The 23415-nt window shown below is 40.8% G+C and overlaps 1 protein-coding gene and 1 long non-coding RNA gene across 3 annotated transcripts in view; one reads left to right on the top strand and one right to left on the bottom strand.

The window, feature by feature from the left end:
* Positions 1 to 12695: 12695 nt before the first annotated feature.
* LOC135414978 (uncharacterized) lies at positions 12696 to 16974 on the bottom strand. Its single transcript, XR_010430926.1, has 3 exons — positions 16738 to 16974; positions 14890 to 14947; positions 12696 to 13211 (listed from the first exon to the last, which is right to left on the bottom strand). It is a non-coding gene; the product is annotated as an uncharacterized LOC135414978 (long non-coding RNA).
* A 197-nt stretch (positions 16975 to 17171) lies between these two features.
* Positions 17172 to 23415, top strand: part of PTPN12 (protein tyrosine phosphatase non-receptor type 12) — a 70269-nt gene continuing 64025 nt past the window's right edge. The window contains exon 1 of one of the 2 annotated variants that reach the window (XM_064656406.1): positions 17172 to 17473. In XM_064656406.1, the coding sequence (XP_064512476.1) occupies positions 17375 to 17473 (99 nt within the window). In that variant the 5' untranslated portion in view covers positions 17172 to 17374. The remainder of the gene's footprint in view (positions 17474 to 23415) is intronic. The other variant, XM_064656405.1, reaches the window with a different exon arrangement.

The following is a 23415-nucleotide window of genomic DNA, read 5'->3' on the forward strand; positions in this document are numbered from 1 at the left end:
CAAAACATTGGGAAAATAGAAAATTATTTTTTTAATTAACTAATAAGGAGTTATGTGGAGTATGCAAAAATATGTAAGAAAAGGAGAAAGGGTAGATAAAATGTCAGCACTGACATTTTTGTGACTGCTCATTTACATTTTTCACAAATGAAATGAAGTTCAATAAAATCCCAGATCACCTTTTCCCTTCCTCACCTTGATGCACCATTTTCAATAATCAGGCTTAGGCCCTTATTATCTAGTGCAGAATTGCTCCTCTATAGTCCCAGCTTTAAGCTGTTATTTTCAATGAAAGTTTTTCAGAGTAAAGACTTTGAGATTTGGTTCTCCCAAAGCATGGCACAGAATTCTTCTTCGTGGAAGAATTCCTTCTGCTTGAAATGGGCATTTCTTCTCAAAACAAAGCAGCAATGGGATGATACAGCTTTACTCTGTGCTCACTGCAGTCAGTAGGAAGATTTCTGTGGAACAGTAACATCCTCATAGGGAACATTATAACCAATGACAAGCATTTTCTGAAGCAGATCCTTGATTGCAAATTTTTCTTTACATAAAACACACAGTCACCAAGTCATCTAAATGCACTAGAGATCTTTGCAGCTGCAAAAGTACCCAGTGGGCTTCGAATTACTTCCAAAGGGCCTCCAAAGCTACCTCTGCAGTTATACTTGCCTTTGGACCTCTGCATATGCATTGGATTATTTTTTTATTAGAGTCCTCTTGACTTACTGTGCACAGAGTACAAAAATGAAAATATGTTTTAATAATATAGCTACAGACACCTGAATAATAATTAAATATTAATAATCTCCTTATTTGCTCTTGCAATTGATAGAGGTGCTGTTCTAAAACAGAAAGGCCATAGGAGGAGAAAGCCCATATGAATATATTGGTAGAAACTATGCAAAATAATACAAAAGCATAAACACTGTTCAGATTGATATGTTGGAGAAAAGTCAACAAAACCTCTATACATGATGTGGTGTTTCACAAGGTTATTAGACATGTTAGGGGTCAATAGGCGAGGGTCACCCAGTGTTTATAGTAAGTAGTATACTGGTATTTTCAAAGTTTTTCAAAATTTAAGTCCCTTACCAAAGTATTTGAAAGAAATGGAGGTATCATATAATAAAAGGAAAGTTCTCTTCAGAAATTTTATCTTCACAAAGAAAGGTAAGTCTCTCTACTGAGATGGACACTACTCAATAAACTGGCAATAAACAATTTTGGATAAGTAGAGATAAGTTTCAGAATGATGAAGAACTGTTCAAGGTAGTCAGGTTTAAAGACAACAGCTTAAAATCTCAAACACTGAGCAGCTATAATAGCTCCTGTGTGAAGAAAGCCAAAATAAATTCGGGCTGACCAGCTTACAGAAGAAAATTTAAGGAGAGATTTGAGAGAGAACTCTGAATTTGCAAATGCATTAGAGGCTAGCCATCATTTTCTGTCATACAAGGATTTAGGAGGAATCAAATGAAATCCTATCAGATTTCAAATGAACAATGGGGATGTACTTTTTCACATGGCATATAATTATGTTACAGAACTCGTTACCACATGATGTTTTGGACATGAAATATATTGTGTCAAGAAGAGGAGCTGATACATTCACAGATACCGTTTGGTAACTGTAGCACAGAATGGTCCCTGTATAAACTCCAGTTAAGGCTCTCCTCAGCTGCAAAGTGTCAGTGCCTGTGGAGGACCACTCCACAGATGTCTCATCTCTTGCATGCTCATTCCCTTAGCATCCACTATTGGCCACTTCAGAGACAGGTTACACGGGGACGTGTACCCAGATGGACTGTGACCTGACCTACCATGACCAAAAAATGTTGCAATACTTTCTTCATTGAAATTTTGGAAAGAAACAGAAATAAGTTTACTGAAATTCACTCTTTGACCTCTATGTACACAAATTACCAGTAAAAAAAAAAAAAACCCTATGATTTTATCCTATCTCAACTGGCATTGTTGGAAAAATTCCATTTTTGTTGAACTCTTTCTCCTGATAGCAAAATTGACTTAGAAATGTTCTCTCCACCTGTCTCATAAATAGTCATTTAAAAATATAGAACATAATTTTTTTTAAAAACATCTAGCTTTTTAAAGCTTGAGTCATGAATCTTTCTTATTCAGCCTCAGTAGAAATTAAAGCTTTAGTGAGTAGAAGTGTACATTTAGTAACCTAGCATAACCCCTTGTGAATGAAAAACTCAAAAGGTGACAGCAAAATAACAATTGAAAATATTCTATCATAAACATTGCTGAAAGGTAGGTTCTTCTGTGAAAAGCAATTGAAATCACTGGTAGGACAAAATAATGTTTGCATTAGAGAAGTGTATGATGACAATGTGCACAGAAATGACAACAAAGGAGTGAGAAGTTTAAGTATTTGGTGTTCAGAGGCCATAGTCTGCATCCAATTGATTTATGAGGTAATAATATATTAAAAAAATTTATGTGACCTACAGACAACTATTTAAAAACACCTTTTTTTTGTGACGGGTGCTTCACAGTTTTTCATGCAGAAGCAAGAAGTATTTTAAAGTGTTAATGCTTCTATGTCCATTTTCTGCCAAGACTCTTATGATATTTATGAGATTGATTTTCTTTCTGCCTTTGCAAATTATTGCTAATGGCAGAATAAAAGTGCACATCACAATCCCCTAATATTAATGTTCTTAAGCTTAAGTCCTAAGTCTTCATTTCTTGTGGCTGCACTGGAAAGAGGAGATTTAGAATTCAGCAGCTCTCAGTATGCCCTAAATTAACGACTGCCAAAGCCAGTGCCAACTAGACTCCAGCAGTGCTATCAGTAATTCCCTGGACACCTTTTCCTGTGGTGGACCCAAATGAGTGCTTGTGCTGGCTTACTGCACTCCTCCTCACAGAGCTAGTGGAACAACAAGTCTAAGCAGGGCTGACTTCCTCTGCCAGAAATTCCATATAGGACACAGGGCCACAAGGATCTGCTCCCAGATTGTCCCCTGTCCAGAGGTTGGCTGCATAAGGATCTCCTGCAGAAGCTGGATTGCAGCTGCTGCTGGGGGTGTCTGCAATCAATATCTACTGTCATTCAGGACATTTTTCAGCTTAAAATGTGACTCTAAAATATAAACTAGGCAGTTCATTATTGATGAATTACATTTGCTTAAGCTTTTAGGAGATAAAATGAGAAGAATCTATAATAAATATCTATATCCATGTATATTTCCATTTAGATAAGCCAAGCAGTTGAAATCAATGGAAGCTGCAGCTTTTTAGTGATTGACTACTTTTGCTGAGTTGACTGCTGAGAGTAGAGTGTGAGCTGGAAAGCCTGATAATTCCTTAACATGTGCAAAACAGGTTTCTAAGGTGCTTTGTAGGCAGCCCTTGGAGCAGCCTTGTGGCAGGAATGAAGGAAATGGAGAACGCTGATGATGAGGGAGCACAGTTATGCTCAAGCAGAGAAGGAATTATTTCACATTGTCTCTAGATGTCAGAAAGTTTATCTGTGGTCATTCAGCAAATGTCAAAAGCACCAGCCTCTCCCCAGTAGAAAGTCACATTAGTACCAGTATGAAAACTTCCCATATTTTGTTGAGACACACATGAAAATCGTAACATGTCTACGTGAACTTTGAAGTGAGACACAATGATATGGACAGCAAGGATAACAGTCTGAACAAGCTCTGGAGAGGTGAATTGTATAAACAATTCCTAGAAAATATTCTTGAGGAAGGTTTGGTATCTCTGCTTCTGACTTTTCTGTGAGAAAACTTAAAAGATGGAAAAATACAGCTTGTAATTGAGTGTGAGACTGGAGGCTTACATTACATTTTGACAAACAGGTCTCACTGTTCCAGAGTACAAGAAGATATAAAAGATGCAGGACCAAGAAGAAACAAGAACACAATACACTTACCCTGATCTACAAATCATCCCTCAGATGCAGAGGGAAGAAATGTAATGTTTTAAAGAAACAACAACAAAAAAAATCTTCTGGATAGCTGGTAGAAAATTTCACCAGTTCTTACAGGCATCTAAGGTAAAAGCAGAGAATTGGGTGTTGGAAGTGAACTAGTCCTAAAAGAAAAGGAAACAGCAGCCCTTTTCCTGGGAAATCTGACAGTTGAGCAATTCAACGGGCATGCGCGTTTGTGAGGGGAGGCTTGACATATGTTGGGAACCCTGGACATTCATAACACATTGGAGATTGTGGCTCCATGTGTAGAGTAGGCTTGATGTTTCTCCAAGAAGTGCAGCTGTGCTTGCACAGTTTGATGGCACAGCCCAGAAATTCCAAGTTCACTCTGCAGGTGAAATACAGAAGACTTTTCCTGTGCACGTTGACCTGACACAGACAGTGCATAACCCCAATACAAACTTGAGTAATTGCATACAGATAAGAGCAGAGTTTCATCTAGATCTGCACCCTGTTTCCACTAGTGACAGTAACTGTGTTTCCCAAAAAGATTTTAAGGGCCCTCCAGAAACCCTTCCCAAAATATTTTTTGAGTATCTGATGATCAGTTATTCTGTGACTTCCTAAAGTACATGATGTGGTTTTGTACTGAATAGCCCCAGTGTCCTTTTCTTCCATGAATTTGTCAAATATTTATTTTAAATTCAGGTACATTTTTAGCATCCACAATGTCCTGTCACAAATTCTATTGGTTAATAGAATGATGAGGGAAGTGTGATGAGTGAAGACATAGGTCCTTTCACTTGCCTGAAGGCTGTATGATCTGGCTTCACTTGATATCTTCCAGATTTTGGAAAGAAAGAAACTGTTATTACCTACTCACCCTGTTCAGGCCACTCCTGATTTCATTGATCTCTAGTACATGTTTTCTTAGTGCTTTTCACAACAAAAAACTTAATCTATTTTACTGTTCTTCATCCTGTAATCACCCCATATCTTTAACCATACTTGCTGCACTTATCTGTATCTTTTACAGGACCTCTATATCTGTATTTAGAGGGACACATTAACTATGAAACTACTGAAGATGTGGATGTGTCATGTATTTATACAACAGTAAAAGGATATTTTATATTCTTGATTCCCTTTGTATTGATTCCTTTTGTAGTGATTTCTAGAAATGTTTGCCTTTATTTTACATTCCTCTACAGTAAATCTTTGTTACCAAGTCATTACATGGGGGGGGGGGGGGGGTTCTTATGTGAGTCTGCAATCTACTATAGTCTACATCACTGACTAATTCAGTGCCATCAGCAAACATTTTCATCCCTTCTTGACACTGTTTTCTGACCACTTGTGATCTGTGTTGAGCAATGCAGACTTCAGTGCAAAGCCATTTGGGACTCCATGTGTGATCTCTTTCTGCTCTGAGAGGCAAGGAATACTTTATCTCCTTTCTTTGTATCTTCTGAGCATTTCTTCATGTCTGATTAGCTTCCTCAAGAGCCTCGGGGAAGGCAACTTTTTGAGCGCCTTCTGGAAATTCAGACAGATGGTATCAAACAGATCTGTGCTGCCAACATGTTTTGACTCTGTCAGAGGTAGATTAGCGAAGCACAACTTCCCTTTACATGTTAACTCTGCTTCATTGTACCATATTTACCCTGATGTCTATGAATTCTGTTGTTTATTATAGTTTCTTCTGTTTGAACCAGTACAGGTTATTAGTTCAGAGTACTGAAGATCTGCCCTGGAGTCCTGCTTAAAAACCAGTATCAGGATAATGAGCACTAAGTTTATCAATGGCTTCTCTGAGCAGTCTTTAAGGGATGCATTTTAAATGGATACACAGGCAGCAGGAGGTAACTCCAAGATGCTGTGCCCATGCTATGGCATGGGCTGAGCGTTGCTGCTGGAGTCACCGTGCTTGAGAAGCCTCTTAATAAAAATAAAAATCTTGCTGAGTGTTTTCTCTCCTGTGTGGATCTCCATTTCTATGAGCAATATAGAAGACAATCATTCATGTTTCATTTAGAGTTAAACAAAGGAAAAACAAAAAACCAACTGGGGCAGCATGTAGATTTGCACTTAACTAGAGATCAGGCTTTTCAGGAATAGCAAATTTTGCTGTGCATATTAAAACACTGTTTATTTGGTTATACCAGTTTTACAATATGTGACTGTTGATCTGACTGGATTTGTATAATGCAAGTAAAGGCTAAAATTAAAAGCAGATTTAAACCATGAGTACAGCTAACTTTGAGAGCACTCTGCTTTAGTAGTTGTGTATGGACTTGAGAGTAGTCTGGCTTTCTCTATTTTTGTATTTAGTATTCAAAGCATTCAGCCATGGTATTACCTACTCATTGACTGTGCCAGATAGATTACAGAAAAAAAAGTAAGTTCTTTACTATGTTACAGGCTCTTGGGTTCTTGGCTGTTTGGAAGAAAAATAATGTAATCCAAAGAGTTGCTAATGGATTCTGGAGGTATTTCCAGTAAGACAGCCTGTATGTATATATAGCAGATTTGATCTATTAAATGTTTGTCAATTATGTATCTTGTTCTGGGAGACTTCCTGGCCACTTATTCAGCAGATACATCCTTCCAACACACTGACACCATATTGATTTGTAAAAAATACCAACAATCCAGGCAGTGTGTCTTTCCCAGGGCACGTGCTGTAACTTCAAAATACATTAGTGGAACAGATTTGCCTCTTACTATTTTTGTACATAGCCTGTGATTAATGCTATCATAAATTGAAAGTACTCAAGTGTGTTCTCCATCGTGCACACTTTCAATGTGCTTGATGCTGTCTATAATGAAAGGCACAGCTTTATCTTTGATGCTCTGCCCACACACATACGCCATCGTTTCCTTGATATTAATAATTTACATCCAGTTAAATTCTTTGACACAAGCACTTTGAGAATACTTAGTATATGCTATAATACCTAACGGTGATTTTTATCTTGCTTATTTAGTGTGTGAAATTACATCAATAGAGAAGGAAAAGCCATTCTCCATTTGTAAACACAACGTCCCTAGAGAACACTGTCTGGAGACTTTGTATTTACAACCATCCAGATGGCAGTGAGTGTGAATTTTGCATTTTGATTGAGATGGTTAATATTGATGTGAAAACAACAAAAAAAACCCATGTTTGCAGAAGATTGCCTACTGACTATGCATCTGGCAATGTAGCAGGTACATCATTTATTCCACATACAGAGAACATGTTGCTCTTAAAAAGAAACAACCAAATATAATGGTATCTGACTCTAATCAAGTAGAGTTTCTTCTGTGATGAATGGAAATTGAGGCTTGCCAGGAGTCTAAATTGGTAGAAAAACCAGTAACGAAAAAGCAGTGAGCTGTTTCAAAGTTAAATAATTAACCAGCAAACACATGTACAATCAATACTGCAACCAAGTTATGTTAATGTTGAGGTCCTAGAACTTTCAAAAGTGCATGCTAGAAAATGACAGTCAAATACATGTGCAAAATAGTTTTATGACTCATTTATTTGAGTAATTACTGCATTTTTGTAAATAAGAGCTAAATAAAAGAAGGAAAAGAGATAATTTTAAAAGAGCTTGATGTTAATTTTCTTCAATGAGTGATGCTGAAATGTAACAGCTGCATTGTATTCTACGCTCATTCTTTGTGCAGATTTCCTTTTATCACAACTGAATAATTTTTGTCTTCCTCTTTCTATTTTAGTTCATAAATTTACAGATTTTACCATCCACTTTAGTTTGCTATGAAACTAAGAAGCCCAAAGTCTGTACTAGGAAAATAGAACAGTTTTAACTACTGGACTTTGCATGCTAGTACTTTTTGATTTTTTGGATTCGTTTGTTTTGCAAGTGAACTTTCTCAGAATTCACTCGTCATGAGCACAGGATCATTCAATGGTACTATTCATCACCTTCATTAATGATCAAATATAAGAATATACTAATGAACATTTTGGGGGCAGAAGGCTAAATTATGTCAAGAAGAAGACAGACAATGCTTGGGGACATTAGGACTAGGAACAAGGTGGAAGTTAGAGTGAATTCCACTGCAGTGGAGTTCCACTACAGACCTTTGTCTCAGGATTTGCATTTACACCTTCTCTTCAGCTTCTAGATGGTGTAAAAATCCTTTCTCTTCAGAGCTTGCACATGAATGAGAACATGCACCACCTCTACTGTATTGTGATTTCTCTTTCTAATGGCAGTCACCTAAATTCTACCTCTGCCATCTAGGATGTTTTTTGTGAGTCTCTAGGTCAGAACTGTGGCTCCTGAACCAAGATATTTGGCTCGTGGCCAAGTCCGTGTGGGCTTTTCTCCTTCCACAGCCTCCAAGTTTCTTGGGAAGTTCTACATTAAAGGGGAGAAAATACTGGGCACCTTACTTATTTACTTAACCAACACTTCCAGAGGGCCTGAGGTGCCAATACTGAATCATATGGAGTGTTTTCTCAAGAAAGGGCCCTCCAAGAAGGCTGGATCAGTCAGCTTACTTTGTTTCTAGGTCCTATTCCTGTGTCACGAAGTCTGTGCAATGTCAAAGTCTTGATTAGCTTTTAATGGATTGTGCTGTGAATGGTTTGGGTTGGAAGGGACCTTAAAGACTATCTAGTTCCAAGCCCCCTGCCATGGACAAAGACACCTTTCAGTAGACCAGATTGCTCAAAGCTCCATCCAATGTGGCCTTGAACACCTCCAGTTGTGGATCCACAGCTTCTCTGGGCAACTTTGTGCCTCACCACCCTCACAGCAAAGAACTTCCTCCTATTATCTAACCTAAACCTACTCTCCTTCAGTTTGAATCCATTCCCCTTTGTCCTGTCATTATGTGCCCTTGTAAAAAGTCTCTCCCCATCTTTGTCGTAGGCTCCCTGCAGGTACTGGAAGGCTGCAATTAGGTGATTCTGAAGCCTTCTCTTTTCCAGGCTGAACAATCCCAATCCTCTCAGCCTTTCCTTGTAAGAGAGGTGCTCCATCCCCCTAATCATCTTGGGGATCCTCCTCTGGACTTGCTTTAACAGGTCCATGTTTCCTGTGCTGAGGACTCCAGAATGGGATGCAGTACTCCAGGTGGAAATAATGACGGCTACTATTTAGGGTACCTTTGGCTATTCCTTTCTGCTGTTCTCAGCCATCAAGCACAGCTCTGGGAAGTGGCATGCTGCTCTGCTCTTGCTCACCAGTGTGAAATTCTAAACAAAAGCTTCATCCTGGATTTCCTTCCTTTCCCTCAGAATTTCATCTACTCAATGTCTTTTAGCTCTCATTCCCAAGCAGATCTTCATTAGCAAGCAGATCCAGAGGTTAGGGAACTTTTTCAATAACCTGGGACTTGGCATATATCTAATCTTCCCTATCCAAGAAAGATTGATTCAGCTTAAAGAATTAATTTGATTCTCCAGATATGAAGAAGACCATGTTAGAAATTATTAGAAGTTTATGGCATAAGAGTAGCACAAATGCATAGCTTTGCTAGTATAATAAAGGAAAGATGGTTGTGATGAAGAGTATTTTGCACTGGAAAAAATACCCTTGAAAAACTGAGGTTTGAAAACAAGAAACCCTCCCCAGAGTTATAGCACTGAGGTTTTGGAACAGTCTTCTTGTGTGGCCAGTGGAGGCAAATAATGTGATTTATTTGGAGATGAAGCTTGACAGTGTTATTAATCGGATTATATTCAGATTTACATGTGATGGCAGGAGCTTGGACTTGGTGACTTTTACTACTCTTTTCCAGTTCTTACCCTATATTCACCTATTCTTAAAGCTGGGGAAGAGTTGGGCCTAATTTTAGCAGTCAGAGAATTCTGGAATAAGGAACTTCAGACTGCACAGGAACTCCCAGGTGAACTCCACACGATGGTCTTCAAGCAGCAATAACATTAAATAATGCTCTTACAGAAAAAACCCAGCTTCTTCTCCTCACTCTGTAGAGACTGCTTGAGAACTCCTTATTCTTCTCAGAATGAGATGCCTCATCAGTTCTCGATTTCACAGTCTGCATTTATTTATTCTTATGATTATGTTGTCTTTTAGCTTAAGTAGAACTTCTTTCTCCTTGATTTTTTGAATCCCTTGATATACTTATAGATCACACACATTCCTTTTCAGCTGACATCTCCAAGTCCTTATTCTCTGGAAAGAGAGACCTGCTGTGGTTCTTTTCACACTAGTAGCAACTCTGGATGTGACTGCAACCTCATTACAGACATATTGATAGAGCAACAGTAACACTCATTTTATGTGAATTTTTTTATCAGGTCTTGAAAAATTAAAGTTGGAAAATGAGTTTGCAGAGAGAGTTGGCTTTCCTACCTCTATTCAACCTGTTTATTTTTAGCTGAATATTACTGAATATGGAAGCAGTCCAGTTTACATCCTGGTTTGATTTCCTGTTTACATGAGCCAGTCTGGTGTCACCATCGTATTTCTGGACCACTCTGGAAGCTTGTGTGCAGCCTTCCTTCCACCTCCAAAGAGAGCTGCCCTACACAATAGAACTATTGTTGTGCTGCTCTCTGATAATGAAATATGAATATTGTTGGACACAGTATATACTGGGCTTATGTCACTTTGTCAAATGTGCACAGCAAATCTCTCACAGAAATGTGGGGAGAAAACTCTCCTTAGAGAGTAAAGTCACAACTGTACCCATATTTGTTTGGAGTTAATATAAAAACAGATCTGGTCATATATAGGGTGGCTCCCTACAGTACAATTTTCATGGGCTTCAAGGGAAGGGCTGTCTTTAGTTTTCCTTTTTTTTTTTTTCCTTTTTTCTTTTCTTTTCCCCTTCCCATCTGGTTTTGTTTCCCAAACTATAAAGCTCATTATTTCCCTTAAGAGACTATTAAAAATATTTTTTTTGAATCTACAAAATAGTTGGGAATCCGAACTGGCCATTATGACTACTAATGGTCGTAACAGCAGGCATTTCACAGGAGGGACTCTTAGGGAGCTCAGTTTCACCAGCGTATCTAATGCATTAGTAGCAGCAGTTTCTGTCCTTGTTGATATTATTTTAATAGGATTTGCAGAATAAAATGGAATAGTACATACATCCAGAGAATGCTTGTGCTATGTAAAAGAGCAGTGTTTAATAATTTTTGCTCAGATTTTGTCTAATAATTTTTAGTTTTATTTTCATTAAAGTGCATTTTAGAGAAGTGGAAATACTTCAATTTGTATTGATGAATATAAAACTGGAGACAAATATTAGTCTGAGATTTGTTTAAGGATGATACAAATATTGCTACACTAATGGATAAGAACCTTGAAATAGAATTGGTAACAAACACATTAATTCTTTTGTTCTTGAGGCTGATTCACAATAACTAAATGCAATAAATGAAGCTCATTCAGTTTTTACACATCTTTCAGATTCATTGATGCAAGATTTTGTACTAAGATTTTATTTTTTTCTAAGGGACACTGCAAACTCAATTTTTATTCAATTACCTGTTTCAGAATCACATTTTGAATGAGTGCCTCCCATTAGAACATCCAGATTCTTCCCTGGTGTCAAAACACACCAATTTTATTTAATGATGCTTTTTCCGGTACTTGCAGGCAAAGATTTGAGAGCACAAACACCTACCATGCCCTGTGCACAGGCTTACCTTCTGCTGCTGGTATTTCCATTTCAGATGTGCTGTGGCTGTGCCTGGGGAATACCCTCAACGAAGGCTTTGTCACGAGGAGGCAAATGAGGTTCCCCCAGAGCAGCCCACCATGGGGCTGCAGCTGGGCAGCAGCAACCCGGATCCGTGTCACGTCGTGTCAGATGCACGGCGTGGTCACAAGACAGAAATATTCCTGCTTCAGAAATTGTGTGTCCAATTTTAATAAGGTCAAAAGATACAGATGGAAAATGGCTCCTGATTTTCCTGGTCCAACAGCACGAAGCAGGTATTCTGCTACATTGATAGTGACATGTATAAATAACCCTCATCAGGCCTCTCTGTGATTTACAATGAGGTTGCTAAAAAGCAACTATCGAAAGGGGACACAGTAATTTATCTGAAACCCATAGGCTATTTATTTTAATACTGTTAAAAACTTGAAGAAAATATTAATTGTATTCTGAAACACCATTTTTTTTCACATTCACAAAAATCAAACAAAGCACCTCAATCAGCAATCCTTAATTAAATGAAATTTAAAAAAAAATAAGCAGAAAAACTTTAAGTCTGGACAGTGTTTCACAGCTGCTTTCTTTTTAGAACTGGTCATGGTGGAGGATTATGCTGATGATCATAATGCACACATTTATTTTTTTTTCACTTGCACGTTAGCCATACCTAAAAAACCACTTTAAATCTCAATGCTGTTACAGTAAGTACAGTAGCAAGAACAAAGTTTCTTCTATGTATGGAAACTGTTTTGGTACGGAGGGTTGTGTATGTATGTCACAGTTAGAGAGGAATCCAAATTATGCACTGGTCATGAAACTCAGTAATTCTGACCTAAAATATTTATTAGCAGTGTAAGAAATGTCACATTTAAAAGGTTTTAGTAATATCATGCAATGAATCTCAGAAGATGGTAAGTAAATAAATAAAAACTAAGCAAGCCAGGTAAAATTAAATTGTAGTAGTAGCATTTTCAGTGGTAATTACAGGAGTCTGTCATTGCCTAACTGAGAGTAATAGAGGTAAATGTCAAGAAATCCAGCAGTCACATGGCACTTAATGAATATGAATGGAACATATTATACAGACACTGATCAGGTCTTTATGACTCATTTAAAATGAGATTAGTTTCAGGTTTAAATCAGAAATTCAATTTATTTGTTGCATACAAAGGATACTATGTATCTTCCTCAGATCTACTGTCCACAATGTCTTTTGTTTTCAAAATCAGTATTTTGAGACTCCATGAGGATTGCTGTCTGGTAGTTTGTTACTTATAATCTAAGTGGTCAAATTGTAACTGAGGATCAGCCAGAAAACTTGATACATTATTTTTATCCTCTTCAGAAACAAAAGTGACTAAATACCAAAATGTTTTGAGGATAAGACTATACTAAAAGTAGGTGATCCTGCTATCTCTGAATGTTTCATTTAACTATTTTCAACCAGCATGAAACACATTGACATTTTGACATCTGTGGAAAGACACATTGCATTTCAGTTTGTCAGATCAAAGACAAATGTTTCACTTGGACTTAGTTTTTATGTGTACCCTTGAGCTGTTCAGCAGCTTCCTGGCATTTATACTCTGCTGAGTTCCTCGCCCAAGTTGTGCTGTCTTCAATGGTAAAGACATTTCTGCATCTGTAAGTGTAACAGTGCATTGTTTTTGTCAGAAAGCAGAAAAACATTGGCAAAATTGTTTCCTGTGGAAAATGTAACTTTCACAGAAACAGCATTTTCCATTGAAACACCACATTTTTAGAAAACTTCCAACCAACTGCACTTAGAATATATTTCAGGAGTGTTATTTTAAAATCTATGAAAGCTAACATCTATTTTTTTATCCTAAATGATCTTGATTATGAAAATGTTCCAGACTCTCAGTATGAATAAAATTAATTGAGGTTTTATGTATAGGATATATTGATCATAAATTAATTATAATTGCAGCATTCATTATTAATTACACAACACCATAATGTGTTATAGTGCATTATAGTTATTTTGCATTACTCCAAATGAAAGTGAAAATCTATGAATCTACAGATTATTGCAAAGGGGAGATTATTGCAAAGTGAGCTATCATTGCAACGTTGTCACGCCAAATGACAATGAACACACAAAATCCTTTTGCTGAACAAAGGAGAAATTAAAACCATAGGAGATGTTGCCCTTACTCAGAGCTGTAGGGTTCTTTCAGCCTTCCCTTCCAAACTGGTTCTTTGGTTTCTTTCTGAAATACACTTTTGGGTAGATATGCACTGGATTTTGAACACAGCTCCAAGCCACAGAGGCACTGAAGTCAAACAGCTTTGAGGTGAGCCTGTGCTCCATCTCAGTCCTGAGGGAAACCTCTGAGGGTTGGTAAACTTGGATGTTTGGTACTCCCATCCATTGACTGGGCAGAACCATGGTATGCATGCTGGGAAACACATTCACCAGTTTACACGTTTACCTTGTGGAAACATGAGAAGCCACCTTTGAACAGAAAAAAACTGTCTCTCCACCTTCCCTGCAGCAGCTGGGATAGTGCATGGCAAGGCAAAATGGGATTACAGCAGAGAGGTTACTTGCTTTTCTTCAAGGGCCAGACTTGTATGGATTGTTAAGACACAACCACAATTTTCTTCTACAGATTTGGGTTGCAACTTCCTGTTCTATCTATAGGGTGAGTAATTCACCCCGTGTCTCTGTTTTTCCGCCTCTCTCCTACGGCTACACAAATACACACTCATGCACACATGCCACATTGGTCAGATGTCTGAGTTCCATCCAGGCAGTTTGAGCCTCAGATCAAAAGTCTTGGTTAAAATGCTATTTTTGCTGCTGAAAGTTTAGGTGTCTGTGTTCATAGCACAGAGATGAGAGCCTCATGCAGCATTTGCAGGCCTGCAGGAGATAAAACTGGTGCTGTTGGGTTTGTGCTCAGGACTGTCTGGCAGCTCTTGCATGTGCAATGCCAGGCACAGTCCTCCACCCCGCTATTTCTTTGTTTTGGCTAGTGACACATGCCTAGTTTGGGGGCTTTTTTTTTCTTCTGAGACTATATAACCTTCTTATCAGTTAACCCAAATGAAAGGTTGCTGTTAAACCTGCTAGTCTACAGCAGTTTATTACAACAGATCATGAACAAGGCCAGGCTGACAACTGGGTCTTTTCCATGTCAGGCAATAACGACATCAGATTCAAATGCAATAAATCATGATCTTTCCTTTCCTCCTCTGTAACTCAGTTGAGTGAATAAATGAAGAAAACCATACAACATTCAAGACTTTATTAATTGTTTGCTTAGTCCCAAGTATCACTTTTCTAAAGTTACCTGCCATCTGGCACTGGGAGCAGTTTTTTGTCAGGACAGCTACTGAGCAAACAGCAACCTTCCTAAAGCAGATGGAAATCAAGAAAGGTGACATGGAAAGACTATCTGATGATCCAAGCCCCAGATGTCCTTGGTGATCTCTGATGTCCTTGGTGATCTCTGAGCCCTCCCTCTCTCTCTCTCCTGCATTTCTCTTTAATGCTGCTTTTTGGTATTGTAGAAAAGGAGGCTTGGAGAAGGAAAAGGGGAGAGGGATTAAAGCAAGAAAAGCAGGCATCTTTGTGGGTCTTCGAGGCTGATTAATCAGCTTATTATGGAGGCTGGTGCGAAGGACACGGAAAGGAGACTGAGCTTTGATAGCTGTGGTGCTTGTGTGGAGTGCTCAGGCTTCAATAAACCTCAGCACAGAAGAACTGATGCCTTTTTCCAGTTCCTTAATGTGTCCTTTTATCTGCTGTAAATTAGGGTCCATGAACATCAACTGCTAAAAAACCCAACCCTCTTACAAGATGCTCAAGTCAGTCTGCAGCAAGTCATGTGAAAATGCTTAGCCTCTCAATTTTCCAACCTGCCCCTCTGCCAGAGATGACTCTGTCTGTAGCAGATGCAGGAGAAGGAAATGTGTGTCCATGCACCTGCAGCTACAGTTCAGGGTCCCATGTCATAGCTCAAAACCTGCCTCCACTCCGAAGGCGGTGAGCTGATGGGCACTGAATTGGGCCGAGGGTGGTAACGTGCCATTGTGCTAATTCTGATGTGGAAGTGGTAACCTTTGGCTGTCATCTAAACCACTGACATCTTACAGCAACACAGGAAGACCAAGCTTTTTGTAGGTTTCTTTTCATAACACAGCCAAATTAATTGAATGATCTGAGAAGAAAACACAATGACTTTCTGTGGGTTTATGTTGCAGCTGAGTCGATTCCCTGAGCCCGTTCGATGTACTGTCCAACAAGGGGTTGTGTTGGTGTGACTGCAAGAGCAACACGCTCCAGCAGGTGGGAATGAGCATTTGAGAATGGGTATTTGGGAGGAGTGCCTTAACCAGGTTATGCTTCTTACCATGGACCTTTATCATTTGTCAGTGTGACAAAGTCTTATTGGATCAACTGCATCACTCAAGGCTGTGTAGTTCTTCCCCAACAAAACTATACTTTAAAATAGACTTCACTTAGTATATTTACTAACCTATAGGGCTATAAATACACACACCTCTAAAATTGCTTTGTTTTGCTGGAGCAGAAGTTACAAATGTCCTCAGGACACCAAACATGAAGATGCTCAACTTTTCTACATAAATAAAGAACAAAATAGCACACTGCCAAATCATCCAGCACCACGTAAGGGAGAAATTTTAAACGATGTTCTGGCAGGAAGGCCTGTGGTGTATCTATACCTGTATCTATACTTATATATACATCTATATATATAAGTACGTATATAGAACTACATATACTTATATATACATACAGATTATATATACTTACATACACACAGAAATAATTATAATTAATAAATAATATACACGTACATACATATAAGTACTTAATATATATATATGCATATTTATATCTATATCTATACTTGACAGACATACAAACACACATGCGGGGAGCGGTCCCCGGCCAAGTGTCCGTCCCCGTCCCCGTCCCCTGCCCCGTCCCGTCCCGCCATCTTCCCGCTGTCCCGCGTTCACCACCTCGGGCACCGCCCCCGCAGGGACCCCCGGGCACTTCCAGCGGCTCCGGGCTTCCCACATGGGGTGGGAACCCTCCCGCTCCAGGCGTTTCAGTGGGACGCTGTGTGAGCCCCCAGCCCCGCAGCGCTGTTGCGACTACACGTCCCGACATGCCGCTGCAGAGCACCCACCGCCGCCCATTGTGCTCCGGACAGAGGGCACCGCACTCCGCTCCGTTCAGCCTCCCCCCCGCCCGACTAGTGGTCCCTTCCAGCACTCCATGAAGCGCTCTTCGGGCGGTCCCATCAGCGGGAAGCGAGGGGGGGGCGACGGACCGCGGCGAGGCGCGGAGTGCACCGGGCGTTCCCCCGCGGCCGGGCCGGGCAGTGATTGGTGAGCGTGGCCGCCAGTCGGGCGCAGCGGCGGCCGGGGGAGCCAATGGGCGCGCGGCAGGGGCGGGTCGCTGGCGCGGAGGGGCGGGGTCAGGGCCGCGGGCGGGGCTCGCGCCGCGCGTGCGCGGGGGGCGGAGGAGGGAGCGTGTCGTGTCCGTGTCGGCGGCGGCTCCGGGGAGGGTCGGGCGGAGGGAGGGCAGGGCAGGATGGAGCGGGCGGCCGGGCGGCCGTGAGCGGGCCGGGAGCGCAGCCAGCAGGCCGCGGGCAGGCCTGGGCGGGGGACAGGCGAGGCAGGGCAGGGCAAGGCGAGGAAGGCAGCCGGGTGACGGGTCGTGCGGCGGAGGGGGCTCCGGGCGGAGAGGGAGCGGGCGGGCGGCCGGGGCTCCCCGCTCCGCAGGGCGGCCGGCAGGGCAGGATGAGCCAGGAGGAGATCCTGAGGAAATTCATTAAGCGCGTCCAGGCCATGAAGGACACGGACCACAATGGGGAGGACAACTTCGCCAGCGACTTCATGGTGAGGGGCGGCGGCGCGGGCGGTGCGGGCGCGGCTCCGGCTCCCCCCGGGACGGGGAGGGCGACCCGCGGAACCTTCCCCATCCCCCGGCGGGCCAGGGGTGCCGGGCTGGGCGAGCATCGCTCCTCCGGGGGTGACCTGCTATTGTGTGCCCGGGGCTCGGCCGGCTCCTTGTGCCCCCCCAGCGCTGCTGGGCTCGGCGGGGGGAGGGAGGGAGGGAGTGTGTCCGCCTGGATTCGCCCTCCTTCCTGTCCCCCCCTCCCATGGGAGGTTTGTCACCGCGGCCCTGGCCCTTCCCCGCGCCCGGGGAGGCGGTGGGTGACCGGCTCTTGCCAAATTAACCGGGAGGCTCCTCGCCCCCCCGCCCCGGTCCTCCTCTGAGCACATAAAGGAGACAGAGCTGGCTCGGGGGGGGGAGAAGGGGGGGGGGGGCTGCGAGAGCGCTTCCTCGCCCTCTCAGCCCCTTTTCTCTGCAGGGCTGCCGTGCCTAATGTCAGCTGGGGATAATCGAGCGCTCCTTCTCTCCTTTCCCCTTTATCTACCCCTCTAGCTGCCTGCTTGAGATTTCTCTTCTTTCCGAGGAGATGTGTTAAATGTATTGATAGTGCTTGGAGGAATATTCATCTTTCCTTCCCTAACATCTCCCTTCGCTCCCATCCCCCATCGCAGCCCTGCCTGTATCCCTCGTCCTTTCTTCCTTCCAGATCAGTTCACCGTCAGCCTTTGGTTAACGTGTGCGCTCGGGGAAAAATTCTATTGGAGAATTAGCGCTTTTCCTGGTTTATTTTGGCTGTTTAATCGGGCTTTTTAAATATCTCGGTAGATTTATCTTTTGAATAGGTAGTCTGAGCTGCGAACAATAATTTTGATTGGGCAGATGTCGCTGGCACTTTTCAATATCGTTTAAATACTTAATATCAAAATGCAGTTTGACCCACAGGAGAGCCGAAGGAGAGTGGGGCAATGCCCTTCGTATTCGTGTGTCTTTGTAGCTTATTTTATTATCCCTCTCTCTTTAGGATTAAAACCACATCGTTAGCTCTTTAAGCTGTCAGCCTGTGCTAGTGGTCTTGGAACAAAAAAAAAAAAAATTCTCAATGTAAATGTCGCATCAGGGATTGTCTGAAATGTGGGGAGGAGGCCGCGGATGTTGCGCAAGGCAAGGCGGAGGGGCGTTGGGAGCGCTGGCAGGTCCAGGGGTGGAAGAGGAAGTGGAGTGGACTTTGGGAAGTAACGAGTTCATCCAGGGTGGGGAGGGAGCCCGTGGGAAATCGGCCACGCTCTTTGGGCAGGATTTTGCAAATACTGAAAGTATGCTGCTGAAACATCTGAGCGTGTGGGAAAGGAAGAGGGAAATATGTACAATGAAGGACGGCGTTGGAGTGATAGGACCCTTCTAAGTCTTCACATGAGGGCTTAAAGGTTACATACTCTGACAGAAGCGTTTAATTAACTGATAGTTTTAGTAATATAATTGCTCTTTAACACAAATTGACTTCTTGCCTTGTACTGATGGGTCTGTCTTCGTCGTGTTAATTACATGTACTTTACAGAAAGGGTGGCCTAGACTAGTGCAAAATGCGGGACATTTTTAATAACCTTTATATTTAATACTTTGTACTAGATTTCCTAACCCACTTCTACCATTTCACATCTGCTAAATATCCTAATGTTTTAGCTTTGTTATAGTCAAATGGTATACTATACCATCTTTTTTGTCATCTTTTCTTTGAAGTAGTGGCACCTCTGCATGGTAAAATAGCTTTTGTTTCAATTTCTCTATTTGACAGCATGTTGTTTCTGTAGCTTTCAACTGTATAGGCAGTGAATTTTCCCGTTGCTTTCCTACAACAGCAAGGAAAGAGAATGCTGCTAAAAGTAGGAAAACAGGAACTAATGGGCAAGGCATTTCAGGAGAAGGATGTTATAACCTGAAACAGTGTTAAATGTTCCAGAGATAATTGTGTTCAAAATTTCTTTTGTCCTCTTAACACTTTGTATTTCAGACTTTTATATTTGATTTTTGTATTGTAAATTAAAGGGAAAGCAGGAAACTAAGATGCTGATCTTCAGCCTTAATATTCACCTTTATATAGTAAAGCAGACATAGATTAGTGTGGTGACAAGAATAATAATTGCTGATTTTTGGTTTTTTTCACTATGAACATATTGGGGTATTTTGTTTTGGGGGTGTGTGTTTTGAGGTGTGTTTGGTTGTCTTAACAGAGCCATGTTTATGTGCTCTTTAAAATGATTGAAAGGGGAGAATAAAGGAGGTGAAGGGGATATAAGTTTCAGTATTCTGTTTTCTTTAGAGAATTAGTAGATTATTTTTGGAGTGGGAAGGGAGGAAGTTGTATTTTCTCATTTAAGTGCAGGATGTACTGCTGCTGCTAAGCACTGGCAAGTTTGTGGAATAGGAATTGCTGTTACTCATCGCTTCATTTCCAAGTCAAAATGGAATCTGAAATACAGATGGTAGAGGGGGAGAACGCAAATGATAAAATGATTCTTTGTTTTTATGTTTTTTATTGCTTTTGAATTTGTTGAGTAATAGGCTTAAAGAGTTGTATATAGGCCTGGGTGAATGAACTGAAAGGACTTGATGGGTGCCAGGGAGTGCTGGAGGAGAGTGTAGAGAAGCTAGAGGTGTACACAGGTAGGCTGATAAGCCTGGCTGATTGCTATTGAAAGTCCAGAGTGTAGATGACTAAGACTACTATTTAATAATGCCACTGACATACCTGGAAACAACTTCCGCCTTGGAAGGTGGAAAATCGATTATTACCCACTCCCCACTCCGATTATGAGATAAATTCTGTAATCTGGGCACCAATGGCAAGTTCGTTACTGGAAATCTAATATATTTCATTTGCTTGCACTAGGAAGTAAGCAGGACTTACTAGTAGATCACTTCAGTACTTTGGGTGTGCACAGTTAGGATTAAATGAAGTGGGTAGTCTGAAAACAGGACAGGCATGTCTGTGTGCCTTGCCAGTGATCAGGTATATGTGGATACAGGGACGAGTGGGCTTTTTGCTAAAATAATATAGAATAGGATTTTGCTGCTATGGTTGCAGTACATCCAGGTACTTTTTCCTTGACTTCTGCTGGCACTGCTTATGCTTGAGTGTTGATGTATTTTTCAAGTTTTGTTTCCATTAGCTGTATTTCAGCTAGATGCTGTTAATTTGTATGTGGGGGGCGCACACCAACACATTACTTCATTGTGTGTGGTGATAGTCATCCAGGCCATTCATAAAGCTTCTTTGACATGGACTAAATCTGGATGGAGCAATGTGACCAAATAGTCATTTCAGTAAACCTGAACTTCAGAGGCTTCTGGAATTTTGTGAAATACTGTTCATTAAATGTTATGTGAAAATACAACTTTACATGAACAACCATTCAGCTTAAATGTTCAGTGTTTTTGTCCCCTTCTGAGGAAATGAGTGCTGTTTCTGTTGCTTCAGAGATGCCACTGAATTTTCACAGAAGCAGCTGAATACAGCCACAAAGCTGCTGCAGTGACCCTCAGGTGTAAGAACTCACAAACTCTGCCTAAAACTGCAGTTCTTTCAGGCACATGAAACTAAACCGAGTCAATTAGGCAATGCTCTGGGTTGTGTCAAAAAGCTTGTGTGGTAATAAGTTCTGTTTGCTCAGTTTCCAAAGACAGCAGTGTGTAATTCTACTGTTCTTATGGAGCAAAGGGTTGTGTATGGATATTGCAGAATGTTATAGAATCATTCAGGAGGAGCAAAAGGTAATCTCGACCTTCCACCTCACGGGCATACTGCATGCACTCCAAATAATTTAAATAGCGTGTCGGATACATACTTCATTTTTATTCTTATCTCAATCCTACAGTGCCTTTTGCTGTATTTAGTTATACATATATATATAAATAGATAGATACATATCAATAGATACCTATATATGGATATGTCTCATGTGACCATAGTTCATCAATCCTAGACCCTAATCTATAGATCTGTAGCGCTATGTGCAAGCTTATATGCTTGTATTTGCATGGTTGTATGTCTGCATATATGTGTGATTGATGCTGTAGAAATGCTGTAGAACTAATTGCTTACCTTGGAGTGTACACAGTTACTTTAAAACTGCAATAGGTTCAAGGTATTTTTCCTTGATGCTATTATAGCTGAATAGAAGTTATCGGCAAGCAGGGAAAGGTTAAGCAGATATTCAGATTATCTAATGTGTATACATTTTTTAATCTTGAGCACAACAAGAGTCTGAGGCTTTTATATTAATCTTAAAGCCATTGATTTGTAATAAACAGAAAATCTGTTTGATTTTCTTCACTGTTACTATTTAAGATTCGTGGATTTTGCTTTGTGTACTGCTACAGTTTTACTGTGGTGTGCTTAGTAAGTAGAACATTTGGCATGGGGAAAATAGTAATGCACTTGTTAATGTTAGGAAAAGGTGAAACTCTAGTAGTACCTTGAGTATGCATTTGTAGAACTGAAATCAGAAGGTAGATAATGGTTTTTTTCTTGGTCTTATATTTAGAGAGAGTCATCAGTGTTAAAGGTCAGATATGGAACTGAGTAAAGGACAAGTTAATTGGGTAGAGCAGGAGCTTTTTGTGCTGTTAAAAAGCACGGCGTTTGCATCCTAGTGTTTTCCTCAGGCTATTGTACTCCACAATTGCTACAGTTATGCCACCACAGGCTCGGATAACTAAGCTATGTGTGTTTGCCCTCAGTGAAGCATGGACATGCATTTCTATTTCTGTTAACTAGCACGTGAATGTTGCAGAGAGATTAAGCTCTTTGTTTTCCTGCTTCATCTGACAAAAAAAACTTGCTAATATAAACTTAACTCATGAATTGTTTGTTCAAATTTGAGCAGTCAGAATGTGTTTATGAAAGAAGAGCCCTATGGTACAGCTGTGGAGTTTTTGATCCAGAACCTGTAGCCCCAGAGAGTGGCTCTGTGAGTTCTATCTGGAGTCCCTCTGCATCTTCTAGAAACCAAATTGTGTTCAGATCCAACAACGCTGAGACAACACCAGTGCAAAGCCAGTAGCTTTAGTAGGGAAGCTGAGAGTGTTGCAAGATAAGTCAAGAGTTGTAAGAGCAGAAGGGCACAGTCAAGTCTGTCAGGCTTTAGGTCTGTCATTCTGGGTCGCACACTGTTGTTTTAAAGTATCTCTGAATACTCATGTCGGGATGTTTCAGTCACTATCAGGTTTGCATAGGAAAGTTACTGCTTGTGTCCCTGAGGGCCTTGTTCTAGCTACCCTTTTGTCATCAGCTTTAGAATGAAAAAATTCTTACACAGCTAAAAAGATCAAGTAGAGAAATATGCTTCCCAAAAGGTACCAGATAAATAGAGGTATAAATGGATGACCTAGTTTAGTTGACCTAATTTTTCCTCCTATCTGTCCTCCTACAAGCCAATATTTTTAATTTCTTTAAAAGGTAATTTTATTGGTGTTAATTTATGGGATGACTTAAAGGCAATATTGCCCTAATGGAAGTGTCTTGTGAAAGAAAAGCCTAGAAGAATTGAATTATCAGCTGTAAAATGTGGCAAGGTGATGTAGGCAGTTACTTCAGTGGGGGAAAATATCTAGCTATTATGAGAGGACTGAAGCTATGAGTATTGTTGCCTCCTGGGCTACATATATCATTAGGAACAAAAGCAAATAAAGAAACGTGTTTGGTTCATTCAGATTTCTAGAAGGAAGCATCAATAATTTTGAAGGAAATCCTACCATAATGCTTCTGACAGTAATTTTTTACAGTAGTTTTACTTCTGAGCTGCCTTAGTCCTGCAAAAAGAATTGAATTGCCTAGTGTTAGGAATGTGCCAAGGGCCACTACATTACTAAACTGAAAGTTTTAAGTGCTGTATGAATCAGTTGGCTTGTTCAATTTTTAATTTGCTATGATTTGGAGAAATCCTGA

This window comes from Pseudopipra pipra, chromosome 5 (assembly GCF_036250125.1).
Source record: "Pseudopipra pipra isolate bDixPip1 chromosome 5, bDixPip1.hap1, whole genome shotgun sequence".
Taxonomy (NCBI): domain Eukaryota; kingdom Metazoa; phylum Chordata; class Aves; order Passeriformes; family Pipridae; genus Pseudopipra; species Pseudopipra pipra.